The 22,189-nt window shown below is 48.4% G+C and overlaps 1 protein-coding gene across 2 annotated transcripts in view; it reads left to right on the top strand.

The window, feature by feature from the left end:
- The window catches only part of LOC309553655 (transcriptional regulator QRICH1-like), an 88,658-nt gene that overhangs the window by 35,758 nt on the left and 30,711 nt on the right, over nucleotides 1–22,189 (top strand). For both annotated transcript variants that reach the window (XM_082254956.1, XM_082254955.1), the window contains exon 4: nucleotides 20,982–21,150. In XM_082254956.1, coding sequence (XP_082111082.1) covers nucleotides 20,982–21,150 — 169 coding nt within the window. The remainder of the gene's footprint in view (nucleotides 1–20,981; nucleotides 21,151–22,189) is intronic.

The following is a 22,189-nucleotide window of genomic DNA, read 5'->3' as shown; positions in this document are numbered from 1 at the left end:
CAAGTGGTGTGCCTTTCAGATATGGCTACTGTACAACAATGGCTACATGCATGCTCTAGGGATTTTAATGTTCTGGCGATGTTGTGACAGTGGTTTGTAGCCACTACATGATAGCCGAGTTTAGTATTTATGTTGTTAGGAAACTCATTGCAGTCAATAAAAGATCTGTGTTGCGGAATTGCTGCTCCAAGTGATTTGAAGGTCAATTCACTCATTGGCTGATTTTTTTGCAGAATTTGTAACTTGTGACAGAATCTACTTTAGTGACTGCTCCTTTTAGCCAATTCAGCTGCCAGTGGCAATTACACACCAGCGACTTTTAGCTGATTGGATAAGCTTTTGTAGTCTTTGGAGAAAACAAGCATATATATTTGTGGCTGCTGCAGGTCTCTGCTGCAGAATTTCTGGTGTAAAAAAACCCTTAGACAATATATTTAGTATCTATCTGTACAGCTGTAGCTGCATACACAACTGAAATGCATGAATTTTTGCTTCAGGGTAGTCCATGAATATGTATACTGCGTGCTGGGTGGTAGGGTATGTATTCCCTCTGTTTTGGGCAACAGGTGCAGGAACCTTTTAAGAGATGCAACAAGGGTTAGGGTTGTAAACCCTTACATATTCCCAGTGAAGCGAATAGTCTCAGATACACAAAGATTAAACAAATTCTCCTCTATGCATTGTGTCTGTTTATCTGCAGCTATCTGTCCCCTCCCGTCTTCTCCAACACACAGGATCATTCCGCAGCACAAAGCAAGGAGAGGGGATATGAATTCAAACACTGAACAGCTCAGGGAGAACACACACACACACACACACACACACACACACACACACACACACTGCGCAGAGAATAAGCACAGCTGTGGCTGTCAGTCTTGGTGTCCAAAAATCTGTTAGGAGTGACTCCTGCAGATAACTAGAGGAAAGGAGCAGTGAAGAGAAATCACACTTGGAGCTTTTGATAGAGACAAGTACACAGTATAGAAGGATGTGCTATGTTCAGATTTCATGCTTCAGGTTTACAACCTTTTTAAAGTTATTAGAAAGAGTTCTGGGAGGACTGTTAGTAGTTACACGTGTGAGTTTGGGAGATTGGCAAGAAACCTCTGCCTATGGCTGGGCTCTGTGGTGCCTTTCTGAAATGGACTCTGTTGTCTTGGACTTTATCTTAGTGATGTAGGCACACTTCTGTAATGTTAAGAAGACTCTCATACAAGGAGCATTTTGAGTCCCCGTTATGGACTTTATTTTCTGCATACAAGCCTTTTGAGTTGAATAAAGCATTTTATTTCAAGAAGCCTGTGTCCTGAGATCTTGATGACCCCCCAAGTATAGCTGGTGCTAGGACAGGTGTGCTGGTAAAACTTAAAAAAAAAAAAAAAATAAATAAAAAGACATGCCATTTAACCCACTCCCTACTGGGCCATAGTCAAGATGTCCCAGGTGGAATACCGGGGTTATGGCTGCAGCAATGTGCCTTAACCCTGTATTGTTTATCAGCCGGTGATTCTCTAACTGATAAAAGTGGTCTGAGAGTCGGATTTGCCACTGGATCACTTTTTAGAAGCCTCTTGAGTGGTCGCTTCCCGGTGGTTTTCGGGTTTACCTGGTGGATCAGGAAGACTAAAACCGATCCTGTGGCTGCTGTCATAGAGATGAGGAAAGATGGCCTCCACTCACCCCTATGGCCTAGGAGGACTGGATCCATGTCATGAGGTCACATCCGGTTCTGGCCCAATGTTAACAAGGCCATTTGTTTTTTTTGTTTTTTTTTACAGGATTACGGTGTACAGCATTAGATCAAGATAGGATTTTCCTTCTTTACTGTTAAGTTTTCTAAATAAGTAATTTTTCTCCTTCACTGATGTGCGCTGAGGCTGCACAGAGGTGGGGTGATAGGCGGCCCTGATGGGGCAGCACTCGGATCAGTGCCCTGATTATCAGTGTAGATGTCCCCTGTGTGGATTTGCCAGTTATCGGTTCTCCTTTCCTCAGCATGATTGGACACAGCTAGTCAGATGGTAAAGAGCTCTGCGATTGGCTCTTTACCCGATCTGTGATAAGCTGTGTTTGAAGGCCATCGCAGATCCATGCAGATGCGGGCTGCAGGGGGCATACAGGAAGCGTGATCACGGGAGGACATCTGTGTACACCCTCCCAGCCATGTGAGCCCGTGCTGTAGCCGTCACTATAGCATGGGTGGGAAGTGGTTAAAGTGTATTTTTTCCCCAAAAATTGCATTTTATCCCTTGTGATTTAAAAAGTTGCAATAGCCACTATTTTATTCTCTAGGGCCCCTGCTAAAAAAATAAATGTTTGGGGGTTCTAAGTAATTGTCTAGCAAAAAACATTGATTTCGCTATCGTCCATTGACAGACACAGCCTCATCTTCATGAGCTTTGTGGGTTATGCTGCCACCTGCAGGAGTAGTCTAGGCAGTACGTTGGTACAAAGTTTTAGCATATACACGCCTACGGGGCTGTCCCTACAGACATAACCCCCACAGACACAGCCCAGCACATCAGTTTTTCTGCCTAGAGAAGGAGTAGGACCTAGGTTTACTGCTGGGACTCCAGTTTCAGTGGTTTTTGTTCTTTTTAGAATATTTTATTTTTCTTTACTCACTTGCTAGCTAATGTTCAGGGAAGAATTTTACTGGTGATCTATGAGCAACGATGCCGGCTGGGGCTTCGCACTGGATAATCTAGATCCTTATGGTCCCCCCAGCCAGGCCTACGAGTGTAGACAGGTTATAGTGCCGACCTAGGCCTAGCCACGACAGTGTCCCTTTTCTGGATGGGGACGAGCCTGCGAGCGGATGCCTCGCCCGGACGCGATGACCTGGAACTCCCTCATTTCCAGCGTACCCCTCGGCTGCAGCACCCCCACTTTGGGTGGGAGGCAGTCTGCCCAGAGCAGAGCCCACCCGGTCCATGGTATGGTGAGTAAATGTGTCCCCCTTTGCCCCTGCTGGCCTTGGGGGGGGGGGGGGAATGTGGGCCCTCTCCTGGGTATAATGGGATTTGTGCCTCCTAAAAGATCCCCCTGGCCTGCCCGGTGCCCGGGCTGTGTGGCCTATCCTCCTCTTCCCTGTGGTGGCTGTGTGTCTGGAGCCCTGGGGTGGGGGGGGGGGGGGGTGACATGGTACCTTGGGCTTGCTGGTTCCTGTTGTGATTCCTGAGGCCTCCATGTGTTGGTCCCTGGCTGCATGGCTCGCAGTGGGCGCCGCCATCCTAAGTGTGGGCAATGCAATTTTTTTCCCCCATAGACTTGTATGGGGCAGCCATTTTCCCTGAACTTCCTATTGATCTGTATGGGCAACCATTTTTGTGTAGCTTTTGTGTTATGCTGAGCAGCGTGACCTTTCCTCAGGCGACATAACGTCCTGTGCATTTGTTTCCTGCTGCGGACTGAGGTTGCTTCCTGTATTGCCATGCTGCTGGAGCAATCAGGAGGAGGGTTTGTCTGAGGTGGTACAGTACTTTGGGGTCCTTGCGGACATATCCTTGCACATTCTGCTGTCAGTTTGGTTTAAAGGGTTTCCCTGCAGACAGCTGTGTTTGGTGGTGGGTGCCACGATCGGCGCTCTTAAAGCGACAGTTCTCCGGTTTTTGCAAATTGCACTATGGAGTCCCAAACTGTGATGTCACCCTCAGATCCACTCTGTGCGACTCCCGGACAGTCTGGATCACAGTCGATGGCCGCGATTTCAGCAACTCTGGTAAGCCTGGCGTCTAAAGTTGATTTATTCATAACAAAGGTTGATAGCTGTAAACAGCCGCTGCCTTCTCCATCTATGGAGGTGTCCTCTGATTCAGAGGCTTAAGCGGCTTCCCTGGATGCTCCCCTACCTGAGGGGTCATTGTCCTCGCAGTCTGATGGTGAAGAGGACCTGTTGTCTTCAGCTGCAGCGCGGGAATGCGTTTTCGTGGAAGCCCTGATTATTTCAGTATGGGATACCTTAAAATTGGCTGATGAGCCCACACCGGCAAGCACGCGGGTGGCTTTCGGCTCCCAGAAGTCTCAGAAAACAGTTTTCCCTTGTCCCGACACTTTTCACGCTATTGTGAATGACCAATGGGGGCACGTTAAGCACGTGTTAGTGGTGCCAAAACGCTTTTAACGCCGGTATCCTTTTGCTGAAAAGGTTTCCAAACGTTGGACCCTCCTAAAGTGGACCATCCTGTCTCCAGATTAAACAAATCTACCCTTGTGCCTGTGCAAGATACACCAGTCTTTACGGACCCAGTGGACAGGCGGGTGTAATCCCTTTCCCGCCATCTTCACGTGTTGGCGGGTTCCATATTGAAACCGGTGTTTGTGTCTGTTTTTAGTCTCACAGATGGTGACGGAATGGATTTGGGGTTTGCGGGAGTCTTTGGACCCCGAGACTGTTCCTTCAGAACAGATGAAACTGTTAGACCAGGTGATCCTGGCTCTGGTGTTCCTGTGTAATGCGTCTATGGATACGGCTCCCCTGGTGGCCAGGGTCTCGGGCGTGGGCATTGCCTTGAGATGCATGGTTTGGCTGAAGAGCTGGTCGGCTAACCAAGCTTCTAAGAAGGCCCTAGCTGACCTCCCTTCAATGGGAGAGCGTTTGTTTGGCGACTCATTGGATGAGTTTTGATCAAGGCCTTGACTGGCTGGAAGAGTACTCTTCTTCCTCAATCCTCCAAGGGTAAGACTCCCCGTACTAAGCGGGGTCCTTTTACTGCTCACAAGCTTTTTTTTTTTTTTTCATGCCTCCGGGGCGCAAGAAAAAGGTAAGCCGTTCAGAGCTTCTGGAGGGGCTAAAAAGCATTAGGGCAAACCCAAGTCCGGTCCATCAGGTGCTGCTGACAAGTCCTTCAGGATAAAGGGGTGCCTTCACCCGGTTCAGAGGTGGGCGCCTGTGCTTCTTTTGGGAACCCTGGACTTCCTTCATTCAAGACGAATGGGTTTGCAAACTGATTTGTTCCAGGTACAAGATCGAAATCTGGTCCCGGCCAGGGGACAGGTTTTTTCAGTCAAATCTATACCTGTCTCCCTGGCATTTGAAGGATCTGCGGGAGGCTGTGCAAGCTCTCCTGGCTCAAGGGGTGATTGTGCCTGTTCCTCTGTAGGAAACACTCTCAAGGTTTCTATTCAAATCTGTTCACAGTGCCCAGAAAAGAGTGCAAGGTGTGCCCAATTCTGGACCTCAAAGCTCTGAACCGCTTTGTGCGGGTGCAGAAGTTTCGAATGGAGTCCATTCGGTCAGTGGTGTCCTCATTGAATCAGGGATTTTCTGGCCTCCATCGATCTCAGTTGTGCATCTTCACGTCCCCATTTTTGAGGGACACCAGCGATTCCTCCTCTTTGCGGTGGCAGATGAGCACTTTCAATTTGTGGCGATACCCTTTGGTATGGCCTCGGCTCCCAGAGTATTTACCAAGGTCCTGGCCCCAGTGCTGGCCTTGTTACGTAAGCAAGGTATCCCATATGTGGGATATCTGGACGATCTCCTGTTGCGAGCAGACTCCCACTTAGATCTGCTGGGCAAGGTCTCTATCACTATTCAGACCCTTCAGGAATTCGGGTGGACGATCAATTTTAAAAAATCTGCTCTGACGCCTTCAATACGGGTCACTTATCTGGGGCTGACTCTCTGCTCTGGTGAGGGTTTTTCTTCCCCCTGGACAACTTCAGAAGCTGCAAAAAGCAGTCAGATTGCTGATGGAGATCGATCAGTCCTCCTTGGGGGCTTGCATGCGTGCCCTGGGTCTGATGGTATCAACCTTCGAATCGGTCCCGTTTGCTCAGTCTCACTCTTGCAAAAGGAGATTCTGGCGAAATGGAACAGAGATCCTCGGTTGTTGGACCAGAAGATTTGCTTGAGCCATCTTACAAATGCGTCTCTTTCTTGGTGGCTCCAGTCTCCTGTCCTGTGCCGGGGCAAGTCCTTCCTGCTGGTGTTTTGGACGGTGCTCACCACGGACACCAGCCTGTCAGGCTGGGGTGGAGTGCTGGGGAAGCTCTGTGCCCAGGGGACTTGGGCGAAGGAAGAGTCTTCTTTGCCGATCAATATTCTGGAGCTGAGAGCGAGCAAGCTCTGCCTGCTTCACTGGACGAGTCGGCCACGTGGCTGTCCGGTTTGGATTCAGCCGGACAATGCCCCGGGTGTGGCTTACATCAATCATTAAGCGAGTACCAAGAGTGCTCTGGTGGCCAAGAAGGTGCCCGAGATTCTGATTTGGGCGAAAGCCAATTTTTTTCCGGCTCTTTCCGCAGTCCACATTCTGGTTGTGGAGAATTGGCAGGCGGATTACCGGAGTCATCAGGTTTTGGATCAAGGGAAATGGTCCCTTCATCCAGAGGTGTTTCATCTCCTGTGTGTCTGGTGGGGGATCCCGGGCATGGATCTGTTTGCGTCCCGCCTCAACAGGAAAGTTCAGCAGTTTGTGGCCAGGTCTTGGAATCCTCTGGCCGACGCCACAGACGCTCTGGTGGCTCCTTGGAGCCAGTATCGGCTGATTTATGCCTTTCCTCTTCGTACTCCTGCCGCGGTTTCTTCGCTGGGTGGCGATGGAAGGCATTCCGGTCATTCTGATGGCACCAGACTGGCCTCGGCGGTCTTGGTACACAGAGCTGGTAAAGATGGTCGTGGGTCCTCCATAGCGTTTTCCTCTGCGGGAAGATCTACTATCTCAAGGACCAAACTTTACGGTCGCTGGCTTTAACGGCCTGGCTGCTGAAAGCAAGGTGTTAAAGGATAGAGGTCTTTCTGACTCTGTGATTCAGACTCTTTTGAAGGCTAGGAAGTCGACTTCCGGGAAGATCTATCATTGTACGTGGAAATTGTACATTTCTTGGTGTGAATCGCTGCAACTGCACCCTCGTTTGTTTTCTGTAGCTAGGGTTTTGGCCTTTTTACAATAAGGGGTTGAGCAGCGCTTGGCGTTTTGGAACTATTAAGGGCCAGGTGTCGGCCTTGGCTATTTACTTCCAACGTCCATTGGCTTACTAAAAGCTTGAGTCGCACTTTCATCCAGGGGGTGCGTCACCTGGCTCCTTTGAGGAGATCCCTGTTACCGCCCTGGGATCTCAATCTGGTTTTGTCTGTTCTTCAAAAGCCTCCCTTTGAGAATATTAGGGGGATTTCTCTGCCTACCTTGCCACAGAAGGTTGCCTTCCTGGTGGCTATCACTTCTGTTCGCAGAGTTTCTGAATTGGCAGCGCTATCCTGTCCACCTTATTTGGTGGTCCACAGGGATAAAGTGGTCCTCTGGCCAAAATCGTCCTTTTTTCCTAAGGTGGTGTCGGATTTTGATGTAGCACCCTCCAAGGTAGGTGCTAGGTAAAGTATAGTGGGCCTTGTCTGCTTATCAGGATGGCCATGATTTTCACCTAGGCTGGCATGTGTTTCCAGGTGTGCCTGTTGAGTTAGGGAGTCTCCCCACTGTGTCCCAATGAGGGCTCTTATTGGGCAGTGGAGGAAACCTGACCAATAGCACACCAGGGCTTGTATCCATCCTGAAAGGGCAGATTCAGCTGCAGAGCATTCTGGGAGGGGGTATAAGTTTGTGGGGAGCACATGACAGGTTGTCTTTGGCGGGAAGCAGAGTCCCAGGAGGGAGTGTACGGCTGTCTCTCCTCCTGTCAGGAAGAATCGGGTATCCCAGGCGGCTTGCCTGAGGGGATACAGGGCTGAGCTGCAGGAAGGATCCAGTGTGCTGAGGACCAGCGGAGCTGTGGGGGTCGAGTTCCAGGAAAGCATTCTGAGTCATGAGTACTGTGAACTGTCCCTGGGGGTCTGCCTGTCAGAGGGGACCACTCCGGAGAAGGTCAGAGGGATCCAGGAGCTAGCTAGCCAGTGGAGAAATAAAGGGGTGCCAGAGTTTAACCCTGAGGAGTAAAAGGGGGTGCCAGCGGTTGGGCCCTGAAGTGTACAATGTTAGTGTTGAGACTTGTAGCAGTATCTACAAGAGGCTACCTCAGTCAGGAAGGACTGGAGGAAGCGCAGTGTCAAGGACTCTTGAGCTAACCAGAGTGTCAGAAGTCAGTTTTCATTACAGTACAGCAAGTCAGTGATTTCAAGCGCCAGCAAGCGTTGGTCAGCATTCAGCCGGCGTCAAGACAGCGCTGAAAGACATTTTTCTTCAAAGTGTCCTGATTTGTACCTAGTTGAGCCAGAGGAGTATCCCACTCATTTCTTTCTTCCATCCCCATATAAAATAAACAAAATAAACCAAAGATGACGGACTGTTCATTGTCTCAGATCTCACACTTGGGTTATCGGCTTAAATGTGCTGTTGGTGTTAACGGTAACCATGGCAGACCCACATCAGGCCCAATGCCTGGAAATCCTGCTACATTCATATTAATGAAGACATTGTGTTGCCTTCCCTTATGTCCTAAGCCTCAACATCCCAAGGAGATTGCCTTGCACTCTCTGGATGTTGTTCGGGCGATAAGGGTTTATCTGACGGTTACTGAGTCCTTTAGGAAATCGGACTCTCTCTTTGTGCTTACGAAAGGCCCTCGCAAAGGTTTGGCTGCATCCGCTGCGACCATTTCGAGATGGATCAGGTAGACAGATGTTCAGGCTTATTCACTCAAGGGTCAGGTTCCTCCTTTCCCTGTGAAGGCTTATTCTACTAGAGCACTGAGTGCTTCTTGGGCTTTTTGCCATCAGGCCTCAGTGGTACAAGACGGTAAGGCAGCGACTTGGTTGTCTGTGCACACCAAATTTTACAAGGTGGATTTGTTGGCTTCTTCGGATGCCACCTTTTGGCTGCAAGGTTTTGCAGGCTGCTGTTTTCTCTTCTGTTTTTTTTTTCTTATTCTCTTAGGGGTCTTTTACTTGGGTAAGCTCATGTTTTGGTTGAGCTTCCTGTTTCCCAGTTGGCTACGCTTAGCCTTTGGAGTTTACGTTACTTTCTGGTTGCGTTTTTCCCACCCCTCATGCCTATACTACTTTGGGACGTCCCACACAGCTCATGAAAATGAGGCTGCATCTGTCAATGGACGATAGAGAAAACAAGATTTCTCTTACATCCTCCGACAGTCGCCGCCTCCTCTAAGTCATCACAATTGGGTATTGTCCACCTATCCGTAGGAATAGCTAGGCATATAGACTTAGTGAAAAGACAAAAGGCATTAGCATGTACACACCCAGGGGGGCTGTCCCATCTGGTCAATACCCCCCTGCATCACCACTCCCAACTCAGTTTGGTAGCATAGCTGTAGGTAATAAGTTTTAGTTTGCCTAGCATCAGGAATAGTTCAGGCTCCCTTGTGCTGGGGCTTCAGTCTCAGCCTTCCTAAATCTTTTATTTGATTTTCTTTTTAAATGTCAGTGTTTTTTTCTCTCACTTTACTAGCTGTTTATTTTTGTCAGCTTTAGTGTTAGTTTATTCTTCGGATGAAGATGGATCATGCGGTGCTGGGATTCGGACTGGCCGCCCTGGTTCTCCAGGGCACAGAGGGTCCGATGGACCCCCAGCCCGCCATCGAGCGTTCAGCTATGGTTCGCCCTGGCATTAAGAACGACCCATCCCTGTTCGCTGCAGGGATGCAGCCGTGAGGTGGCTACCTCACAGGACTCATCTGCGCTGCTGCAGCCTCATGTCCCTGGCTCACGGCACTCCCTGTCAGGAGAGGACAGAGGTTTATCCATGCATAGAGGCTCACCCACGCCATCGGGTACAGGTAAGTACTTTTCTGTGTGGGGTCTCTGTCTGGGGTGTCAGTCTGTGTTGCTGTGTGTCCCCATGTCTGTGCCTGTGTGACTCCCTGTGCAATCCCTGCGGGGTTCGCTTTGTGCAGATCTGTATGTTTTTGCTGGGGGTCCCTGTCCCTGTGTCACCGTAGGTGCATGTTTGGGGGTACAGACTTGAGTGTTGTGCGGCGACCGCTGCGGGGGTATGTTTGCGCGGTCCGCCATGTTTTTTACTGCACATGGATATGGCCCCTCTGGGGCGAGTATACAGATCGTTTTGGCGCCCTCCGCCACCATTTTGTGGGCTGTAGAACGATCGGTTCGGCCGCATGTCGGCGGCCATCTTAGTGTAGCCTCCAATGCATTTCCTATGGGCAGCCATTTTCCCTGAGGTCTGGCTTATAGCCAGCCCCTTCCAGCAGCATTTCCTTTTCCTCTCAGGCAGCAAGGACACAGGTAGCAACTCTCTGCGGGCTCTGCAGTGTATCTCTGTCTTCTTCTGTATACTGCCTCTGGCTCAGTTTTCTTTCTCCTTTTGAGGGTCTTCATAGCTGTGACAGTAGCGGTGGGCTGCGCACTCCGCAGCGCTATTTAAGGGGACAGTACACTAATTTTTTCTTATCTTGAGCCATGGATTCTCAGGAAAGCAAGTTTCCTCCAGCTTTAGTGGGGGGCCCCAGTTCTCCTGTGGCTCCGCTGCGACCTGATCTGGCTGCTGTGGTTGCGACTTTAGTGGCAAATATGGAACTGCTGATGTCTGAACGGGCTGCGAGAAAACGGCCCAGGCTGTCTCTCTCTTCTGATTCAGATGGGGATATGGCTGCTGCTGCTGCGGGCGTGCCCTTTTCAGGGTCCCGCTCATCCCTGGACCCTCCGGGGTCTGAGGGGGAGGCTGAAATTGAGGGTGTTGACACATCCTCCCCTGGGTCACCTGAAGAACGGGCGACCATGGATGAGTTGATTGTTTCTGTGAAGGAAACCTTGCATTTAGAGGATGAGCCCACTCCTCCAGGCGTTGTGTCCTCTTTTGGGACGCACAGGACCCGCAAGTCTGCGCAGGTTTTTCCCTGCCCAGCTGAATTTCATTACACTGTTAATGTTGTAAGGGGGGATGGGTGCGCTGATAGTGTGTTGAAGCTGCTCCCGGTATTCAGTGCTTTTGAATATAGATAAATGTATATGTGGTGTGGGGTGCGCTAAACAACAAATAAATAATGAATATATAACATATATCTATGTGTGAACCAAATCAACAAAAGTAAATATATATAACATATATCAATCTGTGAAGCCAATTAATAATGCAAATCAATTGGTGCATAAACATAAAAGTTCATAAGTGTCCATAAATATTTTGCAGGTGAGTAGAATTGTATTCTATCCGAATAATACGTGTATCCACCACCGAGTGAAATTCATCCTTACCAAACGGAAATAAATAAGGTGCAACTATATTTTCTTGTGCTGAAAAAATATCCAATCTCCTTGTGAACAAACACCACGTGTAAATCACCAAGAATTAGCCTCTTACCAGATGGTAATAGGTATGCACTTGTTCAGTGAAACCACCGCCTTGCTTCCTCTTTAAAATCCTGAAGTGGGATGTAGAACCGCTCTACCTTGCTTTCTCCACTAGATGGCAACGAGTACCAGCAAGAAACACAGCCTCATCCTTCTTTACAAGCTCACAAAACCACCGTGTATTAAAGGGAAAAAAAAGGGCTAATAGTGTATTACTCTTGAGATTTATTCAAAAAACAGTTGATAATGCACTTACAATTAGATGTCTTGTATTCAGCATAAACATAGGCATACGAATTCCTGCAAAGGCTTGCGGCCGGCTGCAGCACGGATCGCAAGTTGTGTGTGATGTGTGCGCCTCCTAATCTGACCGGTTTCTTCCCATAGGACTTCTACTGAGACAGGAGTACTCCTGTCTCAGTAGAAGTCCTATGGGAAGAAACCGGTCAGATTAGGAGGCGCACACGTCACACACAACTTGCGGTCCGTGCTGCAGCCGGCCGCAAGCCTTTGCAGGAATTCGTATGCCTATGTTTATGCTGAATACAAGACATCTAATTGTAAGTGCATTATCAACTGTTTTTTGAATAAATCTCAAGGGTAATACACTATTAGCCCTTTTTTTTCCTTTAATACACGGTGGTTTTGTGAGCTTGTAAAGAAGGATGAGGCTGTGTTTCTTGCTGGTACTCGTTGCCATCTAGTGGAGAAAGAAAGGTAGAGCGGTTCTACATCCCACTTCAGGATTTTAAAGAGGAAGCAAGGCGGTGGTTTCACTGAACAAGTGCATACCTATTACCATCTGGTAAGAGGCTAATTCTTGGTGATTTACACGTGGTGTTTGTTCACAAGGAGATTGGATATTTTTTCAGCACATTTATGGACACTTATGAACTTTTACGTTTGCACCAATTGATTTGCATTATTAATTGGCTTCACAGATTGATATATGTTATATATATTTACTTTTGTTGATTTGGTTCACACATAGATATGTTATATATTCATTATTTATTTGTTGTTTAGCGCACCCCACACCACATTACACTGTTAATGAACTGTGGCGCACGTTAAAACGTCCATTCGTGGTGCCTAGTCGGTTCAAATTGCTTTATCCTTTTGCACCGGCTACGGAATCGCGATGGTGTGTGCCTCCACAGGTAGATCACACTGTGGCCATGCTGAACAAGGCTACCTTGGTTCCTACTGAGGATACTCCGGTTTTCCGGGATCCCACGGACCGGCGGTTGGAGTCTCTAGCCCGCCATTCCTATACGGTGGCGGGTTCGTTGCTCAAACCAGTTTTCGCGTCCGTTATGGTGGCTCAGGCGGTAGCTGATTGGATCAAGGTGCTTCGAAGCACCCTAGTGTCTGATGACGTGCCGCCTGCATGACTGGAAATGGTGGACCAGATCCACCAAGGAGTCATGTATTTGTGTGATGCAGCCTTAAATGAGGCCCCCTTGGTGGCTCGCCTCTCGAGTGTCGCGGTGCTGAACCGGCGACTGATATGGCTGAAGAGCTGGTTGGCCGACCAGTCCTCACGGAAAACATTTGCTGATTTTCCCTATGCTGGCTCTCGCCTTTTTGGCGAGGCATTGGATACCCTGGTGAAAGGCGTCACGGGGGGCAAGAGCACTATGCTGCCCCAGAACCCGAAGAACAAGTCTCTCCGAGGCAAGCGGGGTTCTGCGCCTAGATCCAATCAGGGGTCCTTTCGTGCCTTTCGGAACCAATCCAAGGGCAAGCCCTTCAAGGCCCAGAGCAACCAGAAGAAGCCCTGGGCGGGTAAGCAGAAGGCCGGCAATGCCGGCTCGGCGGGACAATCCGCCTCTGCCTGAAGGGGCGCCCTCACCCATTTCAGGGGTGGGGGGACGTTTGCGCGGTTTCCTCCAACCTTGGCTGCTCCGGATATCGGACAGGTGGGTCCAGAAAATCGTTCGATCAGGATACAAGATCGAATTCCTTTCCAGGCCGGCGGACAGATTCTTTCCCTCCAATCTCCATCTGCTTCCGGGGCGTCTGCAGGATTTGCATCGGGCGGTGCAGGACCTGCTTACTCAGGGAGTGATTGTCCCGGTGCCTCATCGGGACAGGTTTCGGGGGTTTTATTCAAATCTGTTCACTGTGCCCAGGAAGGAGGGCAAAGTGCGTCCTATTCTGGACCTGAAAGCGCTGAACCGCTTCGTGTGTGTTTGAAAGTTTCGAATGGAGTCTCTCCGTTCGGTTATGGCCTCCTTGAGTCCGGGAGAATTCCTGGCTTCGATAGATCTGAAGGATGCGTACCTGCACATCCCCATTTTCGAGGGTCATCAGCGGTACCTTCGGTTTGCTATCGCAGAGGACCACTACCAGTTTGTGGCGTTGCCTTTTGGTTTCGCTTCGGCACCAAGGGTGTTTACCAAGGTGTTGGCACCGGTCCTGGGCCTGCTTCGGGCCCAGGCCGTTGCGGTCCTGGGGTACCTGGACGATCTGCTTCTGAGATCGAGGGCCAGCCAGGACCTTGTGCGCGATCTGTCCATCACGGTGCAGACGCTCCAGGAGTTCGGATGGACCATCAACGTTCAGAAACCAGCGTTGTCTCCGTCACTTCGCCTTCCCTACCTGGGAATGGTTCTGGACTCTGCTCAGGCGAAGGTGTTCTTGCCGGAGGACAAGCTCCGGACTTTGCGGGACGAACTCAGGTCCCTCAGGGACAATCCGTCCTCGTCACTCAGGACCTGCATGCGGGGCCTGGGGCTGATGGTGTCGGCCTTCGAGGCGATTCCTTTTGCCCAGTTCCACATGCGGGCTCTCCAGACGGAGATCCTGGCCAGGTGGGACAGACTTCCTCAGTCCTTGGATCTGGATGTCTCCTTGAGTCGCCAGACCAGATTGGCTCTTCTGTGGTGGATCCAGTCCCCGGCGGTGGCGGAAGGCAAGTCCTTCCGCCCGGTGGTGTGGACAGTGGTTACCACGGATGCCAGCCTGTCGGGCTGGGGTGGAGTCCTGGGCAACCTGTCTGCCCAGGGCACTTAGTCGGAGGAGGAATCCTCCCTCCCGATAAATGTGCTGGAACTACGAGCGATAAAACTGTCTCTTCCAGTGGTCGGACCATCTCCAGGGCCTGCCTGTTCGCGTACAGACGGACAATGCTACCGCGGTGGCTTACATCAACCACCAGGGGGGCACCAGGAGTGCTCGAGCGGCCCGGGAGGTGACCAATATTCTGTCTTGGGCTGAGACTCATGTCCCGGCGATCTCGGCAGTTCACATTCCGGGTGTGGACAATTGGCAGGCCGACTATCTGAGCCGCCAGACCCTGGACCAGGGGGAATGGTCCCTTCACCCGGAGGTTTTTCAGATGCTGTGTGCGAAATGGGGATCCCCAGATGTGGATCTGTTCGCATCCCGGCTAAACTGAAAGGTGGAAAGCTTTGTGGCAAGAACGCGCGATCCGTTGGCGGACGCCTCGGATGCGTTGGTGGCCCCTTGGCATAAGTATCGTCTGATGTACGCCTTTCCTCCGATTCAGTTGCTATCCCGATTCCTTCGCAGATTGGCCTCGGAACCGCACATGGTGATTCTGGTGGCACCGGACTGGCCTCGCCGGTCCTGGTATGCCGACGTTGTTCATCTGGCAGTGGTGTCTGCCTCTGCGGGAAGATCTTCTGTCTCAAGGTCCGATCTTCCATCCTGCTTTACAGTCGCTGGCTTTAACGGCCTGGCTGTTGAGACCCAGGTCTTGAAGGACAAGGGTCTATCCTCTGAGGTTATCCCTACCTTGATCAAGGCTAGGAAATCTTCCTCTGGTAAGATCTATTACCGTACCTGGAAAGCCTACTTCACCTGGTGTGAGTCCAGGGGGTTTTCCCCTCGTTCTTACTCGGTGTTGAGAATCTTGGCTTTCCTCCAGTCTGGAGTGGATCAGCGCCTGGCGCTGGCCACAATAAAGGGCCAGGTGTCAGCACTGGCGGTCCTTTTCCAACGCCTTGTGGTGTCTCATTCTTTGGTGCGCACATTCATTCAAGGTGTGCGACATTTGGCTCCTCCTAGGAAGGAGCCTTTACCTCCATGGGACTTGAACTTGGTTCTGTCCGCATTACAGCGTGCTCCCTTTGAAAATATCAGGGAGATATCGTTGCCTCTGCTGTCGAAGAAGGTTGCTTTTCTTGTAGCGATCACTTCGGCTCGCAGAGTGTCGGTGCTGGTGGCGTTGTCTTGCCGCTCCCCTTACTTGATAATTCACAGGGATAAGGTGGTTTTGCGACCACCCCCATCCTTCCTTCCCAAGGTGATCTCCTATTATCACCTTAATGAGGACATTGTCCTGCCTTCGCTTTGTACGAAGCCTAAACATCCAAAGGAGATTGCCTTGCATTCCTTGGATGTTGTCAGGGCGATCAGGGTTTAACTGTCGTCTACGGAGTCCTTTCGGAAGACGGATTCCCTCTTTGTCCTTCCTGAGGGACCTCGGAAGGGCATGGCTGCGTCCGCAGCGACTATTGCCAAATGGATCAGACAGACCATTGAACAGGCTTACGCCTTGAAGGAACGGGTTCCGCCCTTCCCTGTTAAGGCACACTCTACCAGGTCTTTGAGTACTTCCTGGGCCTATTGGCATCGGGCCTCGGTGGCCCAGGTGTGCAAGGCGGCGACTTGGTCGTCGGTGCACACCTTTTCCAAGTTCTACAAAGTTAGACGTTCTGGCATCAGCTGATGCTTCTTTTGGCCGCAAAGTTCTCAGTGCGGCTGTGCCATGATGGACCCTTGATTTTTTTTTTCTCTGGGTCCCTGGCTGTTGGCATTTGCTTTCCTGGGCTGTTGCTCCTGTTGAGCTTTGTTTTTTTGCTGTTGCCCAGTTGGTTCTTACAGTGCATGTAAGATTCCTTTCTCTGTGGGTCCTGCGTTGCCTTTTCTACGGTTGCGTCTCCCACCCCTCATGTCTATACTGCTTTGGGACATCCCAATTGTGATGACTTAGAGGAGGTGGCGACTGTCGGAGGACGTAAGAGAAAACTGAATTTTTGTAAAATCTTACCTGTAAAATTCCTTTCTCTGAGTCCTCCGACAGTCGCCGCCCCCGCCCCTCTTTTTGGGGTTCTTATTACCTACTGCTATGCTACCAAACTGAGTTGGGAGTGGTGATGCAGGGGGGGTATTGACCAGATGGGACAGCCCCCGTGGGTGTGTACATGCTAATGTCTTTTGACTAAGTCTATATGCCTAGCTATTCCTATGGATAGGTGGACAATACCCAATTGTGATGACTTAGAGGAGGCGGCGACTGTCGGAGGACTCAGAGAAAGGAATTTTACAGGTAAGATTTTACAAAAATTCAGTTTTTTGTAAGAACTTACTGTAAAATCTGTTTCTCTGATGTCCATTGACAGACGCAGCACCTGCCCTTCTGATGGGGTTGGTTTTTGTGTCTTCACTGCTTGCAACTAAACTGATGTGCTGGGCTGTGTCTGTGTGGGTTATGTCTGGAAGGACAGCCCCATGGGCGTGTATATGTTAAAACTTTGTACTACCTACTAGACTACTCCTGCAGGTGGCAGCGTAACCCACACGGCTCATGAAGATGAGGCTGCGTATATCAATGGACATCGGAGAAACTGATTTTACGGTAAGTTCTTACAAAAATCTTGTATTTTACATATGAGTGAGGTTTCAGAATTGGCCTGGTAAGCAAGTCATTAAAGGGACAATACCCTCCTGGTGATTGAACAATGGAGGAAATATTAAAACAGTGCCTGTAGTTAATGCTGCGGTGCAGAAGGCAAATGCAGAGCAGTGTTTGGCTAATATAGCTCTCCAGAAAAATATGGAGGCGCAGCTAAGGAACACAGGTCCAAATAATTGCCATGAGATAAACCACGGTCAGTACAATCCTTGTTTCAGTCGGGAGCCAACAGTAGGAGACAAGCAGTGCTGCTCGTCTCCTACTCTTGTTTCTATGTTGCTGCTTATCTCCTACTCTTGTTTCTACAGAGCCACAACTTCTTCTCTGTTGGCTGGCTACCTGTCTACATCAGTGTCACACAGTGACACTCCTTAGAACCTATGGACATTTTTAGCCTGGACTGCCTTTATTTTAGACCCCTTTCACACTTGTGCGACTTGTCCTGTCACTTTGTACTGGAAAGTCGCATTACAGGTCATACCCCATGATTTCCAATGTGTACTGTTCATTTCTGTGCAACTACTTTGGTCCGACTTTGATGCAACGTGAGATGCATAGACCTCAAGATTACACAGGCATTGCTTCAAGTTAAGTTGCGCGACTTTCAGGACGCACAAGTGTGATAGGGGCCTTACTGTTGATATTGTGTACCCACCACTTCTTGTTTTCCCTAGTCCATAGCTACTCATGTCACCTGCCTGCATGTGCTCCCCCTAGCGCTCACCCTCTCCTCCCTAAAAAAAAAAAAGAAAAAGCTCCTAGCAGCTGCTTGTAAGCCTTTTTTTTCTGCCTCTAGAAGCAGTGTTATCCTGTGTCCATGCACGCTATTTTATGCTAAAAGCATTTTTGAAGCTTCAGCTTCTAGGAGCAGAAAACAAACTGCATTTTTGGGAGTGATTTGTCGTCAGAAAAAAAAACGCTGAATGCTATACTCTGCTAAACGCTGCTAATCACTGCTAAGAGCTGGTTGTCAGCGTTTTTTTTTTTTTTTTTTTCCTCCCCTCTGTGAGCAGACCTCCCTGACAGCTGAGTGTAAACAGAATAATTGCTGGCAGTTGCTTGAGAAAAGAAACAGCATGGGGTCCCCCCAATCTATACCAGGCCCTTATACGTGCATGCAGGACAAACTAGCGCTTTGTTGATGCGGACAAGAGCCTCTTCCCTACAACCCTGGGTGGTGGTTGTGGGGGTCTGTGGGCGGGAGGCTTTTCGGAATCCAAGAGACCCCTTTAACAAGGGGGCCCCCACATCCTGCCTCCCCCATTTGAATGAGTAGGGGTACCGCTACTCATTCACCAAAAAAAGTGTAAAAAATAAATAACCGTTTTTGACAAGTCCTTTTTAAAACTAAATAAAAACATGCCCCAAAGTAAATCCAGTGTCAGTTGCAATGAATGCTCTGCACCCAACGCTGGCTCTTGCAGTCTGTCACTAAATAAACTAAGGGAAAGGGGCCACCTGGTGATGTCATCTCCTTCCCCCCCCCCATGTGATGTAATCGACCCAGCCTGCCCACTTAATGACATCACGAGGGGGCAGTTTCACCCAGTGATGTAGATGGTGTCCGCACACCTTCGTTTATTTGGCGACTGGAGGGGCGGCGGCGGGGTGCAAAGCTTCTTTTTCTTTTTTAAATCTTAATGGAACCCCCAACACTTCTGAAATTGCATTGCGTTTTCAGGTAAGTGATATCGTATTGTGCAGCAGCACCATGCGATTTCATGCATCTGCTTTTTTTAAAAAAAAAAAAAAGGAAGGGCCCAGCGTTTTCTGCAGGTAGCACAGCACATTTAAGAATGATATGCTGTGCCCGTGCAAACGTGACATGCAGGACCTGCACAGATGTGAATCCTGCCTTAGACATATATGAAGTTGCCTTGCTATTTAATTTTTTTTTTTTTAATCTTGGATGGTTTGCAGTGTTTTTTTTTTTTTTTTTTCAGTTGATTGATTCAGTTCTTGCCTTTTTTATAGAGTATGTTTTTATAATTAGTTTTTTTTTGTATTGTAAAGGGGAAAAAATGCCACCATACAAACTTGAATATTTAGTTAACTAAGTAAATGTCTTTTAGTTTTACTGCATTCAGAATAGATGCTCACGCATAGTTTTGCGATCTATTTGTAAAACAACCTAAAATGCATTTTATGAACTTTTTTTTTTTTTTTCTTTTTGTCAATTTCTCATAAAAAGAACCAAATGTTGTGGTATGCATATTGGTCCCAGAGAAATTGTCACATTAAAGGGTAACTCCACTTGTGTGGAAAGAAATTAAATATAGCGCGTTAAAGAAAAGAAAAAAGGAAAATATAACATACAATTGCTACACAAGTCATATTGTAATTTAATGTTATTAAAAATTAAATTTCCTTTTAAAACTGCAGCCTCTGTAATTTTCTATAAAGTCAATGCAATATTGCTTCTGGAGGCATTTGGTTTACAGAACTCTCCTAGAAATGTAATTTCTTGCTTGTGTGAATAAGTCTGCACTAAGGCTTAAATCAGGTTTTAGGCATGCTCTGCAAAAGAAATTTCATTTTTGGTGAGATACTCCCTAAGGGATAAATACTTCTAAGGGGATGGAGACACAACAGCGCTTATCAGAGTACACCAGCTGATTAAAATGAGTCACTCCCATTCAGATTTTGTATTAGAGCTGCACGATTCTGGCTAAAATGAGAATCACGATTTTTTTTGCTTAGAATAAAGATCACGATTCTCGGCGCAACATCATGTTTTACATTATATAAAAAAACAATTGGGCTAACTTGTATTTTTTCCCCAAAAAACTGCGTTTGAAAGACTTCTGCACAAATACCGTGTGACATAAAAGATTGCAATGATCGCCATTTTATTCTCTAGAGTCTCTGCTAAAAAAATATATATAATGTTTGGGGGTTCTAAGTAATTTTCTAGCAAAAAATACTTTAAGAGGTTAAACTGCTCTCCCTTACAGCCAGAAGTTCATTCCTTTGATCTAAAGAACGAAAAGATACAACTTTTAATTGACACCCCCAGCGTATCGCATATGGCAGTGTGAACTGCCAGGGGTGCGGATGCCATGCGGGAACACGCTGTATATTCGCAGCGTTCCCACATCGCACAAGTGTGAACCTGGACTAAGGGCTCGTTCGCACGTAGAGGTTGATTTACTAAATCAGCGGAGTACAAAATCTGGTTCAGCTGTTCATGGTAGCCTTTTCAGCTTGTTCATTAAGGGCTCTTTCACACTAGGGAGTCCGTCGGCGGACTCTGTTTTTCTCAGCGGGGGATCGATCCGCCGATCCCCCGCTGAGCAGAAGGATGACATCTGTTCTCCGTGCTGTGTGCGGAGACACAGCTGTCAGGTCCCCATGCATCTCTATGGGGGAATCGGATGGGAATGGACCGTCGGTCCATTCTCATCCGATCCACTGGACAGATGGAAAATAGGGTTTCCATCCGTCCAGATTTGAGGGATCGGATGTCAGCAGACATGTCCCATAGAGATGCATGGGGGGGATGGTTCAGATCCACCAAAAAAACTGACAGGCGGATCTGAACGGTCCGCCTGTGTGAAAAGGGGCCTTAAGCTTTCTATGCAGAGCTGCACCAGATTTTGCACTCCGTATTAGTAAATCAACCACATAGTGCTGTGACTGGTGTTTTTCCACACTGGAACGCTGGAGGTGCTGTGTGGTGAGCTGTGATAAAATGCACACATATTGCATTTTTTGCAGCATACAGGTAGGCATCGCGCTGCTGTGTGCAGACATGAATAAGTGTACCTTTTTGTGCGCTTCAAATAAAGTTAAAAAAAAAAAAAAGGGAACTTTGTGATGTGCTAAAATACGCATCACTCCGCCCCCTACCATGCCTCACTGCAGCCCTAAATTGACAGCTGTGTGTGTACAGGCAGTGCAAATGGGCCCTGAAAAAATAAGCACTTTGTTAGCCAAATGATAGGGGTCCTAGAGCAGTGCCTCAACAGCAGGAAGAGGTAGCAGTTGTTTCTCATTTTTTCCTCAAGGGGTGAATCTATTTAAACTTATAAACTGCATTCTTTGTCATCTTTTTTTCTTTGCATTACAAATACTAAAATGTGCTTTTATGTTTTTATTTTTTTACCCACATAGCCTCAAGGGCTGCAATGTTCCACGTCTGAGCCACACCTCCGATTACAAAGTAATGCTGATTTTCCTTGTACCCTTAAACCAGAAGAAGGAGCTTTACTATGGAAGACTTGGGCACAGATCAAAAATGCAGAAACATTGAAAGAAGCTGAAAACAAATTGTGGTTTGGAAGTATGCTTTTTGCTTGTAAAATATACTGTTTGTCTAAAGAACACAAAGTATCCTGCTTTTCAGTCTAGAAGACTCCTCACATGTGAAATACATAAGTTGATTTACTAAAAGTGTGATTTCCAACCTAGTCTGTGATCATATGAAATATTTGTTGGGCAAGCTTAAAAAAAAGGAAAAAGGAAAAATTGCCGCTGGGTTTGGTTGACCAGTGGGTATTTTATTTATAGTGCACATACACTGGTGTGAATATTACTCCATTAGTTATTCAATCTGTGTATGCACACCCTTGACAAAAATTGACCGTTTTAACATTCCTCTACTGTCTGTTACATTATGTTGGCAAAAATGACACCTTCAATACTACCTGAATTTTTACGGTTTCCGGACCGCCCCACGTACATGTCCTTCAGCGCGAAATCACATACTTGTATGTCATTTACATTTCTGGACTCTGGACTGGATGGCGGCGCATGGACACCGCCATCAACTAGGGATGCAACGATCTGACTTTTTTGGTCCCGATCCCGAGTCCTATCCGGAAGTACTGTTTTGGGGTGTTTCTGGATGTGCCTGATTAAATTGGTAGTATTGAACTTGGCAGTTATACCACCTCCCCTCGAAACATTCACTTTGCAGACATTGCAAACAGCTGTGGAACTCGTTGGCGTGGCGAGCGTGTAATATCGCCACACTGCCGACTCTTTGGCGCGACACACACGAGGCTGATTAATGACGTAGGTGCTGCGACGCCCCGGATCGGCCCGTGGGACGGCTAAATTTTACTGATCTCCGATCCAGCTATTTTGCCCGCATCGGGGCCGATATCCGATCTGAATATCGAAACGGTGCATCCCTACCAGCAACCCCCGCTCAAGCTGAGATTGGACACAGCAGGAGCCAGTCAGCAGGTCTGGTGGACCCGATGTTTGCCGCCACCTGGCGGTCATTCCTGAGAGAGGCGGAACGGCGGTCTGCCTATGTAAACAAGGCAGATCACCGTTCTGCGAGAGGAGGAGATGAAGATCCTGTGTTAATGGTA

The sequence above is a fragment of the Pelophylax lessonae genome (genome assembly GCF_965119305.1).
Source record: "Pelophylax lessonae genome assembly, chromosome: 4".
NCBI classification, from domain to species: domain Eukaryota; kingdom Metazoa; phylum Chordata; class Amphibia; order Anura; family Ranidae; genus Pelophylax; species Pelophylax lessonae.
The sequence above is the reverse complement of the archived record's forward strand: the minus strand, read 5'-3'. Positions and strand labels throughout refer to the sequence as shown.